This window comes from Sphaeramia orbicularis, unplaced genomic scaffold, assembly GCF_902148855.1.
Source record: "Sphaeramia orbicularis unplaced genomic scaffold, fSphaOr1.1, whole genome shotgun sequence".
Taxonomy (NCBI): domain Eukaryota; kingdom Metazoa; phylum Chordata; class Actinopteri; order Kurtiformes; family Apogonidae; genus Sphaeramia; species Sphaeramia orbicularis.
The window spans coordinates 161,663-174,099 of NW_021941508.1; the positions used below are offsets into that span (position 1 = coordinate 161,663).

At 51.1% G+C, this 12,437-nt stretch overlaps 1 protein-coding gene across 2 annotated transcripts; it reads right to left on the reverse strand.

The window, feature by feature from the left end:
- Nucleotides 1–461: 461 nt before the first annotated feature.
- On the reverse strand, nucleotides 462–12,082 carry shisa7b (shisa family member 7). 2 transcript variants are annotated; one of them, XM_030129697.1, is made up of 8 exons: nucleotides 10,146–12,082; nucleotides 8,693–8,935; nucleotides 8,355–8,471; nucleotides 5,889–6,034; nucleotides 4,990–5,055; nucleotides 2,681–2,932; nucleotides 1,557–1,935; nucleotides 462–1,154 (listed from the first exon to the last, which is right to left on the reverse strand). In XM_030129697.1, exons 1-8 carry the CDS (start codon nucleotides 10,532–10,534, stop codon nucleotides 722–724), a joined length of 2,025 nt encoding a protein of 674 aa, XP_029985557.1. In that variant the 5' UTR covers nucleotides 10,535–12,082; the 3' UTR covers nucleotides 462–721. The 2 variants fall into 2 exon arrangements, with proteins under 2 accessions (XP_029985557.1, XP_029985558.1); XM_030129698.1 differs by lacking the exon at nucleotides 4,990–5,055.
- Between the last annotated feature and the right edge of the window lie 355 nt (nucleotides 12,083–12,437).

The window sequence follows — 12,437 nt, forward strand, 5'->3', positions numbered from 1 at the left end:
GAGTACTTCAGTACTACAGAGTACTACAGTACTACAGTGTACTGCAGAGTACTACAGTACTACAGAGTACTACAGAGTACTACAGGGTCAGTAATAGTAGGAGTACTGTGGGTTAATGAGTCCAAAAGAGTACAAACTGGTTTAAATATGAAACAAAGACAAAGAGCCTTCATCATCCTCTTCCCTCTTCTCTTCTTATTCATTTTCCCTACTTTTTCATTCTTTTCCTTCCTTTTTTCCCCCCATTCTTTTTCCTCCTTTTTTCCCCCATTCTTTTCCCTACCTTTTCTGTTCTCTTCCCTCCTTTATTCCCTTCTTTTCCCTCCTTTTCTCCGTTCTTTTCCCTCCTTTATTCCATTCTCTTCCCTCCTTTTTTCCATTCTTTTCCCTCCTTTTCCCTCCTTTTCCGTTCTTTTTCCGTTCTTTTTCCTCCTTTTCCATTCTTTTCCCTCATTTTTTCCATTCTTTTCTGCTCTTTTCCCCTCCTTTTCTGTTCTTTTCCCCTCCTTTTTTCCGTTCTTTTTCCTCCTTTTCCGTTTCCATGGGAACCCTGAGGTCAGCTTAAAGGTATGATCCACCATGTTTGGTTGTGAAGGGGGAGGGGCTTGCTGGTCGTCATGGTAACTGCAGTGCTGTCAGGCCTCTTCTGTGTTCCTGTCACCGTGCCTTCCCATAATCCCTTTCTTCACCATCCTCCTCCTCCTCCTCCTCTTTCTCCGTCTCACACCGTCACCTCGTTCTTACTCCCAGTCCGCAGTCCTTGGCCACCGGCCACGCCCACGCCGGGGATGAAGTGCAGCTGCTCGATGGTGTTCTGCCTCTTACTGGCGAACGCCATCCGCCGGGCGTTGGGGTGGCCCGTGGACCCTGCTCCGCCCCCGTGGTCCCAGCCGCCATGCGCGCCCATCCCGGCTCCACGCTCGTGCTCGTGTCCCGGCGTGGGGTGGGAGTTCATCTTGATCATGTGATGTCGGTCCATGGACGGCGTGACGCAGATGTTCTGCTGCGACTGGGCCTTCTGGTGGTGGCCGAGCCGGCCCATGGCGGGCAGGGCGCCGCCTGCCGTCCCCCGCTCAGCCCCGCCCGCCATCAGGCCCACGGTCAGCAGCCGGTCCTCCAGGCGGTCCGGTGACACCAGGAGCCTCTCATGGGACCTGGAACCAGAGCAGGTTTTACTGGGACCCGGATCCTGATGAAGGATGAAGTTCAACTTTATTTATAAAGAGGAGCTATTAGGCCACGCCCACAACTGTATTTATAAAGAGGAGCGATTAGGCCACGCCCTCAACTGTATACAGTAAACCAGACTGTGTTCAGCTGCAGTGGAACCTGATCAAACACCAACATACACCTGAATATAAACCTGTATTTTTAACAGAGCTTCAGTGAATCCAGTTACTTCAACCCCCTCCTCATCAAAATATAAATATACTATTAACTTTTATGTGACGCCCCCCCGCCACATACACCCACACCCACCCTTCTGAGCTGCCTCCTGGCCCCTCCCCCCACCACTGGCCCCTCCCTCCGCTCCTGGCCCCTCCCCTCCTCCTCACCTGCGGAGCGTCTGTGCGTTGACGCTCCTGCTGGTGCTCATCATGGCTTTGTAGTACTGCTGCTGCTGGTTCTTGGGGAGGCGGGACAAGGTGTTGCCGTCGGTAATGGCCAACAGCTGGTCCTGGGAGCGGACGCGGCGTGGCGGCCTGTCAAAGGTGGAGCTGGCGTAGGCCGGCTGGCCGGGCAGCGGGTATGGGTTGGGGGTGGAGGCTGGGATGTGGAGGCGGGGCCTGGAGCCGTGGAGGGGCAGCGTGCCCCTGGAGCCCAGGGTGTAGTCGCCACCCCAGGGCAGGTGGTGCTGGGACGAGTGGAAGGAGGGCGGGGCGTTGGCGGAGCGGCGCTTGTTGGAGTAGTAGCTGTACTCGTCCAATTCCCGCTCTGGGTCCAAAGAAAAAAACATAAAGAAGAGTTTGACCAAAGAAGAATGGAATGGATGAGTGTTTAAGCCCTGGGGGGTCAGCAGGACCCTGTGGGCCGGTCTAGACCAGGGGTTCTGGACCATTGATGATGAGGATGATGATGAGGATTATGGTAATGAGGATGATGGAGATGATGATGACGATGGTAATGATGATGAGGATGATGGTGATAATGATGGTGATGATGAGGAGGATGATGGTGATGAGGATGATGGTGATGGTGATGATGAGGATGATGGTGATGATGATGAGGATGATGGTGATGATGATGAGGATGATGGTGATGATGATGAAGATGATGGTGATGATGAAGATGATGGTGATGAGGATGATGATGGTGATGGTGATAATGATGAGGATGGTGATGATGATGGTGATGAGGATGATGGTGATTATGGTGATGATGATGGTGATGATATGATGATGTGATGAGGATGGTGATGATGATGATGGTGATGATGTGGTGATGATGATGATGATGATGATGGTGGATGATGGTGATGATGATGATGATGGTGATGATGATGATGATGATGATGATGATGATGATGATGATGGTGATGATGATGATGATGATGATGATGATGGTGATGATGATGTTGGTGATTATGATGGTGAGGAGGAAGATGATGATGGTGGTGATGATGATGAGGATGATGATGACCCTAACTGACCCTAAATGACCCCCCCCCCCCCCCCCTCACCCAGTCTCTTCAGGGAGCTGTAGCGGCTGATCTCCGGTTTGACGGCGGACTCGTAGGACGGCGGCAGCTGGGCCAGGTTATGGAAGGAGTGGGAGAAGGAGGGGTGGCTGCTGTTGTGTCTGATGGCCCCGCCCCCAGACAGACCACCGCCTACGCCCACACCAGTGACTCCGCCCACACCTTTAGAACCGCCAGACATCAATTTGGGTCCAGAGGAGAGCTGGGGGGTGGAGTTTAACCGAGGAGCACGCTCTGAGAAAAGGAGAGAGAGATGGAGGGAACGAACAAAAGACAAAGAAGAAAAATAAGAAGAAGAAGAAGAAGAAGGAGGACAAGAAGGAGAAGGAGAAGAAGAAGGAGAAGAAGAAGGAGGAAAAGAAGGAGAAGGAGGAGAAGAAGGAGGAGGACAAGAAGGAGGAGAAGAAGAAGGAGGAGGAGGAGAAGAAGAAAGATAGAGGGAATGAACAAAATACAAAGAAGAAGAAGGACAGAAGAAACAGGCTGGTTAATCATCACACAACACAGGAAGGACTGGTGGTTTCCATGGCAACGTCTATAAATACAACCAAGTAGAGTTAACATGTTCCTTTGAGCACAAACACACACCAACCACATATACATACCAATACACTAATATATATATATATATATATATATATATATATATATATATATATATATATACATATATATATATACACACATACATACACACACACACCCAAGTATACAGTATATACATATATACACAAATTAACAGTATACACATATAATACAATATATGCATATACACACATATACAGTATATATATATATATATATATATATATATATATATATATATATATATATATATATACACACACACACACACACAAATATTTAATGTATACATATATGCACATATATAGTATATACATACGTTCAGTATACACACAAACACACACACACAAATATATAATGTATACATATATGCACATATATAGTATATACATACGTACGGTATACACACAAACACACACACAGATCCAATACAGCTGATTCTTATCCCACATCAGCAGGATGGGCAGGGTCAGGGTGGGCGGGGTCACATTCACATGCACTGTAACAACCCGGCATGAGCGTGAACAGACTGGACAAGCAGGAGGGGTCTGAGACGGTCCACAACAGTCCACAAGGATCCCCATCAGATCCGCATCACATCCACCTACACCCCCATCACACACACCAGGAGACAAAACACCTGGGACACCAGCCCGTCCACGGGTGGACCAACACCTGGGACAGCTGACAGAGGTTGGCTCCAGTGTCATAGGTTTGGGTTCAGGTCAGAGCTGAGCTGTTGTGGTTTCCTCCTGGAGGCTGTGAACATTCTGTAACGCAGGAAGAGCGAGGACATCAGTGAACAGCGGTGAGGTCCACCGACTCACGGACAGAAGAAAAGGAGTCGACCAATGAGATTAAAGCAACTGACAACAGCAGCGCCTCCGTTCTCTGATTGGATCCATTTAGTCCAACGCCCAAAGACACTGGACTGTGGAGACACATTAGATCCACAGCTGGTCTGAGCTCTGGAGAACCTGGAGTCAGGTCCAGGACGATGTGGACTGGTGGTTGGACGTGGACTGGTGGTTGGACGTGGACTGGTGGTTAGATGTGGACTGGTGGTTAGATGTGGACTGGTGGTTGGACGTGGACTGGTGGTTGGACTAGTGGTTAGATGTGGACTGGTGGTTGGACGTGAACTGGTGGTTGGACTGGTGGTTAGATGTGGACTGGTGGTTGGACGTGAACTGGTGGTTGGACTGGTGGTTAGATGTGGACTGGTGGTTGGACTGGTGGTTAGATGTGGACTGGTGGTTGGACTGGTGGTTAGATGTGGACTGGGGGTTGGACGTGGACTGGTGGTTGGACGTGGACTGGTGGTTGGACTGGTGGTTAGATGTGGACTGGTGGTTAGATGTGGACTGGTGGTTGGACTGGTGGTTGGATGTGGACTTGTCTCAGACCCTGTCCATGTGTCAGCTGTTGCATAGAACTGCTACACAGAAAAAAGGAGTAGAAGAAGAGCACATGAAGAAGCAGGCTGGTGGTGGGGATGGGGGGTGTGGTCAGGCGTAGGGGGGCGGGGGCATTAAGCAGAAGACAGCCCACACAGCGTTCAGCTCCACCTCTTGTCAAACGTGTCCCATTCAACCCAGAGCTGAGGTGGACAGATGGACAGGACACACCCACAGACAGACGGACAGACGGACGGACAGGGACACCCCCGGTCCCTGCTGGACCACGCCTCTAAGGGCGAGGCTTACCGATGGAGGCGGAGTGTTTGGGGCTGGAAGAGCCCTGGTGTGAAAAGGGGCGGAGCAACGTCCCAGCTGCAAAGAGAGCAGAGCCGACAAACTGATGGACGAGCAACAGAGACACAGAGGAGAGACAGAGAGAGAGAGAGAGAGAGAGAGGGAGAGACAGAGAGAGAGTAAGAGAGAGAGAAAAAGAGAGATGGAGAGACAGAGAGAGAGTAAGAGAGAGAGAGAGACAAAGAGAGGGAGAGACAGAGAGAGAGAGTAAGAGAGAGAGAGAGAGAGACAAGGAGAGAGAGTAAGAGAGAGAGAGAGAGACAAGGAGAGAGAGAGAGTAAGAGAGAGAGAGAGAGAGAGTAAGAGAGAGAGAGAGAGAAAGAGAGAGAGAGACAAGGAGAGAGGGAGAGACAGAGAGAGAGAGAGTAAGAGAGAGAGAGACAAAGAGAGAGGGAGAGACAAGGAGAGAGAGAGAGACAAGGAGAGAGACAAAGAGACGAAGAGACAGAGAGACGAAGAGAGAGAGAGAGTAAGAGAGAGAGAGAGAGTAAGAGAGAGAGAGAGACAGAGAGAGGGAGAGAGAAAGACAGAGACAGACAGACAAGGAGAGAGAGAGAGGGAGAGAGGAGAGACAGACAGAGAAAGAGAGAGACAGAGAGACAGAGAGAGAGAGAGACAGACAGAGAAAGAGAGAGAGAGAGAGAGAGAGACAGAGAGAGAGGGAGAGAGAGAGACAGACAGAGAAAGAGAGAGACAGAGAGGACACATGTCCACAGAAGAGACTGCTGAAAAATCCTTAACCCATTAAAGGACTAAACCCATGTGTGACTCCTCCCACCTGACAGTGACTCCTCCCACCTGAGGTGTGGGTTGCTGAGGCGTGGACATGCGTCCATTACGTGGACACTTACTGCGGTTGTCCTTGCTCTGTAGAACAGGTGTGTACAGGTTCTTGGACATGCGTCCGTCTGCCGCCGTGCCGCTCAGAACCGTGGTGTTGTTACGCTCCCCCTGCTGGACGGGACTGGACTGGTGACGTAAGATGTCCACTAAGGACCTGAGGACAGACGGGTTAGGACAGACAGGTTAGGACAGACGGGTTAGGACAGACAGGTTAGGATTAGGACAGACGGGTTAGGACAGACAGGTTAGGGTTAGGACAGACGGGTTAGGATTAGGACAGACGGGTTAGGGTTAGGACAGACAGGTTAGGATTAGGACAGACGGGTTAGGGTTAGGACAGACAGGTTAGGGTTAGGACAGACAGGTTAGGGTTAGGACAGACAGGTTAGGATTAGGACAGACGGGTTAGGGTTAGGACAGACAGGTTAGGACAGACGGGTTAGGATTAGGACAGACGGGTTAGGGTTAGGACAGACGGGTTAGGGTTAGGACAGACGGGTTAGGACAGACAGGTTAGGATTAGGACAGACGGGTTAGGGTTAGGACAGACGGGTTAGGGTTAGGACAGACGAGTTAGGGTTAGGACAGACGGGTTAGGACAGATGGGTTAGGACAGACGGGTTAGGACAGACGGGTTAGGACAGACAGGTTAGGGTTAGGACAGACAGGTTAGGGTTAGGACAGACGAGTTAGGGTTAGGACAGACGAGTTAGGGTTAGGACAGACAGGTTAGGGTTAGGACAGACGAGTTAGGGTTAGGACAGACAGGTTAGGACAGACAGGTTAGGGTTAGGACAGACGAGTTAGGGTTAGGACAGACAGGTTAGGACAGACAGGTTAGGGTTAGGACAGACAGGTTAGGGTTAGGACAGACGGGTTAGGGTTAGGACAGACGGGTTAGGACAGATGGGTTAGGGTTAGGACAGACGGGTTAGGACAGACAGGTTAGGGTTAGGACAGACAGGTTAGGATTAGGACAGACGGGTTAGGACAGACAGGTTAGGGTTAGGACAGACGGGTTAGGATTAGGACAGACGGGTTAGGGTTAGGACAGACGGGTTAGGACAGACAGGTTAGGACAGACAGGTTAGGATTGGGACAGACGGGTTAGGACAGACGGGTTAGGACAGACAGGTTAGGGTTAGGACAGACGGGTTAGGATTAGGACAGACGGGTTAGGATTAGGACAGACAGGTTAGGATTAGGACAGACGGGTTAGGGTTAGGACAGACAGGTTAGGACAGACAGGTTAGGATTAGGACAGACAGGTTAGGATTAGGACAGACGGGTTAGGGTTAGGACAGACGGGTTAGGGTTAGGACAGACAGGTTAGGACAGACAGGTTAGGACAGACAGGTTAGGGTTAGGACAGACAGGTTAGGGTTAGGACAGACGGGTTAGGGTTAGGACAGACGGGTTAGGACAGATGGGTTAGGGTTAGGACAGACGGGTTAGGACAGACAGGTTAGGGTTAGGACAGACAGGTTAGGATTAGGACAGACGGGTTAGGACAGACAGGTTAGGGTTAGGACAGACGGGTTAGGATTAGGACAGACGGGTTAGGGTTAGGACAGACGGGTTAGGACAGACAGGTTAGGACAGACAGGTTAGGATTGGGACAGACGGGTTAGGACAGACGGGTTAGGACAGACAGGTTAGGGTTAGGACAGACGGGTTAGGATTAGGACAGACGGGTTAGGATTAGGACAGACGGGTTAGGGTTAGGACAGACGGGTTAGGGTTAGGACAGACGGGTTAGGACAGACAGGTTAGGGTTAGGACAGACAGGTTAGGATTAGGACAGACGGGTTAGGGTTAGGACAGACAGGTTAGGACAGACAGGTTAGGATTAGGACAGACGGGTTAGGGTTAGGACAGACGGGTTAGGGTTAGGACAGACGGGTTAGGGTTAGGACAGACGGGTTAGGGTTAGGACGGGTTAGGGTTAGGACAGACAGGTTAGGGTTAGGACAGACGAGTTAGGGTTAGGACAGACGAGTTAGGGTTAGGACAGACAGGTTAGGACAGACAGGTTAGGGTTAGGACAGACGAGTTAGGGTTAGGACAGACAGGTTAGGACAGACAGGTTAGGGTTAGGACAGACGGGTTAGGGTTAGGACAGACGGGTTAGGACAGATGGGTTAGGGTTAGGACAGACGGGTTAGGGTTAGGACAGACGGGTTAGGACAGACAGGTTAGGGTTAGGACAGACGGGTTAGGGTTAGGACAGACAGGTTAGGACAGACAGGTTAGGGTTAGGACAGACAGGTTAAGGTTAGGACAGACGAGTTAGGGTTAGGACAGACAGGTTAGGACAGACAGGTTAGGGTTAGGACAGACGGGTTAGGACAGACGGGTTAGGACAGACGGGTTAGGACAGAAAACAGAAGGGCAGAGACAGGAGACGCTGAGGACAGACACTGTAGTCTGCAACTGTGAACTGTGCTGAAGTCTGAAGGTCCACCCCCCCTCACCTGGGCATGTTCACGTCCCTGTTGCGAGGTCGTCGTGCCACTCTGCTGAAGGCGATCCTGACACCAACAGCGACCACCAGTGTGAAGGAGATGACACCTCCAATCACATACGCCGTACTGAGGAAACAGGAAGCACCGACAGGAAACAGGAAGCACCGACAGGAAACAGGAAGCACCGACAGGAAACAGGAAGCACCGACAGGAAACAGGAAGCATCGACAGGAAACAGACACCAAGGTCAGCTTCAGTTTCAACAGAACTGCATTTACATGTAATAGGTGGCTGAACATATGTGAGGTCTCCAGTTGGACCTGCAGGTCTCAGGTCCTCATGCTCACCTGCTGTTCTGCTGCTGCAGGGTCTCGAAGCCCGGGTTGGGGGTGTTGCTGGCAGGTGCCGTGTCGGGGGCGTGGACGTCGGCCCACACAGGGGAGTTGTAGTTGGTGCAGGAGTCCTGGTCCAGCCGGTTCCCCTGGTGCTCGCAGCAGAAGCGGTAGTGGCAGGTTCCACAGCAGTAGATGTAACTGCCTTTGGAACAGTTGAAGGTAGAGTCGAAGTGTCCCATCACATCAAAGTAACCTCTGAGGACCAAAACAGGAGGACACTGTGAGGATGACAGGGGGACACTGAACCGGTTCTGGGTCTGGCACTGGTTTATGGTTCTGGTTCCGTTTATGGTTCTGATGGTTTTATGGTTCTGCGTCTGCTGCTTCATGTGTTTTCTGTTCTGGACCAGCTGTATTTTTGGACTTTGTTCTGCTCAGCTGTTGTCAAAGATCAGCTGAGCAGAAGAACTGAAGGAGCTGCAGTCGATGGTGGAAGCACACAGCTCAACACCACAACACTGATCCAGAGATGATTAGGCGTTGCCTAGCAACAGCAAGACGCCTCTCAGTGCAAAATAGAATGTTCAGTGCAAATGAGATCAGAGCAACAGGACGAAGAAAGACTGAGATGGAAACATCGACCACCTGCAGCTGATTTAACCATCAATACTACTAATAATCAGCTGATCAGTCGTGTGATGTGGATGATCAATACTACTAATAATCAGCTGATCAGTCGTGTGATGTGGATGATCAATACTACTGATAATCAGCTGATCAGTCGTGTGATGTGGATGATCAATACTACTAATAATCAGCTGATCAGTCGTGTGATGTGGATGATCAATACTACTGATAATCAGCTGATCAGTCGTGTGATGTGGATGATCAATACTACTGATAATCAGCTGATCAGTCGTGTAATGTGGATGATCAATACTACTGATAATCAGCTGATCAGCCATGTGATGTGGATGATCAATACTACTGATAATCAGCTGATCAGTCATGTGATGCTTCAGTCTTACAGACTTTTCTGATTTTGTCTGAAAAATCAAACAGAATCTGATCAGCCATCAGTAACCACAGCTGTCAATCACAGCCTTAAGCCCTCCTACCACAGCTGTCAATCACAGCCTTAAGCCCTCCTACCACAGCTGTCAATCACAGCCTTAAGCCTTCCTACCACAGTTGTCAATCACAGACTTAAGCCCTTCCTACCACAGCTGTCAATCACAGACTTAAGCCCTTCCTACCACAGCTGTCAATCACAGACTTAAGCCCTTCCTACCACAGCTGTCAATCACAGACTTAAGCCCCTCCTACCAGAGCTGTCAGACGCCGTCGGACTCGTTCAGATGCCGTCGACAGTATTTAACTCCACCACTGCTTCTCTGTTAGAGGATTAAAACAGTTTGACCTTTGACCCCCCACCTCCCACCTCCCACCCCCCTCGGATCTGTACCTGCACACGTCCACGTCCACCAGCTGTCTGGGGGGAGGAGCCACCTGGGCGGCGCCCAGCGGAGGCTTCAGGGCGTCAGCCGCCGTCATGTTCCTTGGCAACATGGTCTGAGGGAGGGGCTTGGGTGGAAGCTCGGCCACGGCGGGGGGGTCGTCTCCGTCCGCCACCTCGGCCGCTTTCGGCGCCACTTTGGGCCCGGTGGGCGGTGGCAGCAGGCGGGGCTTGTATCCAGTCAGGAGGAACAGGGTGGCGCTTATTTTACCGCCGCTGCTCAGAGTTCTGACGTCGGCATCGTTGGCAGTGGTGGTTACCGTGGAAACAGCCAGGCAGGGAAGAAGCAGGACGAGCAGGGAGCGGCAGAAGTTCCTGGTGGAAACGGCAGCTTTCATGGTTCTACAAAAGTCCCACCAACGGGGTCACGGACATAAAAAAAAAGTTCTGGACGAAAAACTCCAGCTGACGAACAAATCTGTTGGTTTATGTGTTTGTGTGCGAAAAGGTGCAAAGGGTTCAGAAAAGTCCGGTTTTCATGAACGAGGCGATCGTCTGCGTCCGAATGTAAACATTTGTGTGGTTCACAGAAGCAGCTTTTGTAAACGTTGAGGTCTTTCAGTTTTTAGGCCATAGACAAGCTGTCCAATTAGCCGGTCCGGTCGTCTATCGGATATTTAAAGGACGGTACCAGGGGTTCGGTTTACAGCAGCACATGTTCTGGGTGGAATTATGGTCTGGATCGGACACACTTGAAGAGGACAGTCTTTTGGCCAAAATCGTGACAATAGGCAGTAGTTCTTTTAATTTCTGTAAACAAAAGGAATCTGTAAACGCAAGTTCAAATCTCCCCTTAAAAACATCTGCGACTGCGGAGCCTTTGGGGAGTTGTTTATGGCACAAGAGTTAACGACGATGGAAGATGTGGTCTGTAAACATTTAGCGCTCAATGTAAACTTTATTTTCAGGTGACGTGTTTCTTTGTGTCTGATTTGGGCACTTCCGTTCTGTTCATATGGGACAAAAGTCTGGGCCGAAGCGTGTAAACAGCAGCGCTAACAGCTGGGTTCCACCCACAGGAAGTCCGTCAGGATTTGGCACGAAATATGACTGAAGTCCCATCAACGGAGGCGTGGAGGAGAATGAGACTCAGAGGGAGGCGGAGTAAAGGTGGATCTGCGCGGTCTTTGGGTTTGTGAAGGACAGTAGACGTTCGGCAAGTTTGGCTTTGACGGCGAAGAAGCGCGGGTTCTTCAGCAGCGACTCGGACCCAGATCTGTCCAAGGCGTTCACTAGACGTGGAACTAGTGACCAGGCGGTGCCAGACAGAAGGACGGACAGGAAGTGTGGGCGGATCTAAGTGCGCTCGATACCCTTGTGTGAGTGTCTCTGTTCGGAGTTTAACTCGGCCCAACAGAACAGAACGAAGGAGCGTTTGGGCCCGGTCCGAGCGGGGCGGCGAGGTTCCGCCCACAGAACAGACATGAAAATGTCCAGATTCATCCGTCAATGCAGAGGAACACACCCACAGACGCCGGCGTTCACGGCCACGCTTCAGGACCGAGGCGGATCTACAAGCGCCCGGCGTTCACCCACATGTTCGGAACTGAGCGGCAGGTTGTTCTCCCTGAATATGGACCCGTGTGTTCAAGAACACGCCGTTTGGTGTTCGTTGAATGTCTTTGTATGGCTGGTGTTCGGTATGGCTTCAGGTGTGCTCTCGGACCTACTCCCATAACAGAACACGAGTCCTGTCAAAGGGATTCAAGAGAGGGAAGAAGGTGAGGTTGAAGAGGTCACTGGGGTCAAGTAAAGGGGTCCAGTGGTTCAATGGAGCACTGTGGACCACCAGGACCACCACCACTAGGACCACCAGGACCCAGAGGCGACACTCCGATCCCGTAAACCACTGGAAGAAGACCAGATCCGTCCCGGACCACCAGATCTGTCTCAATCCACGGGATCCGATGTGGCTCTGTTGCCCTCCCAGTCCACGTTGGTGTTGGGTGCCGGTCCGAGTGCAGCGATGATGTACTGACCCACCTCCTGTTCCTACAGAAGTAATGTGTTCATAAAGCCCTTTGGACCCATAATGCACTGTTCCACGTCCAAGGAGCTTCAACAGCAGCAGTGACGCAAACGCTGAGACCCATGGAAATGCCAGGAGCTGAGTTTGAGGTCTACAGGTTCAGTCAGACCTGGTTCAGATCCAGCAGAACCATCTGATGGACAGATTCTGGAGGTGGAGGGCTGTTTTTTTTGCTTCTGGTTCGTTTTGAACCTGGTTTTGGTCCAAGAAGT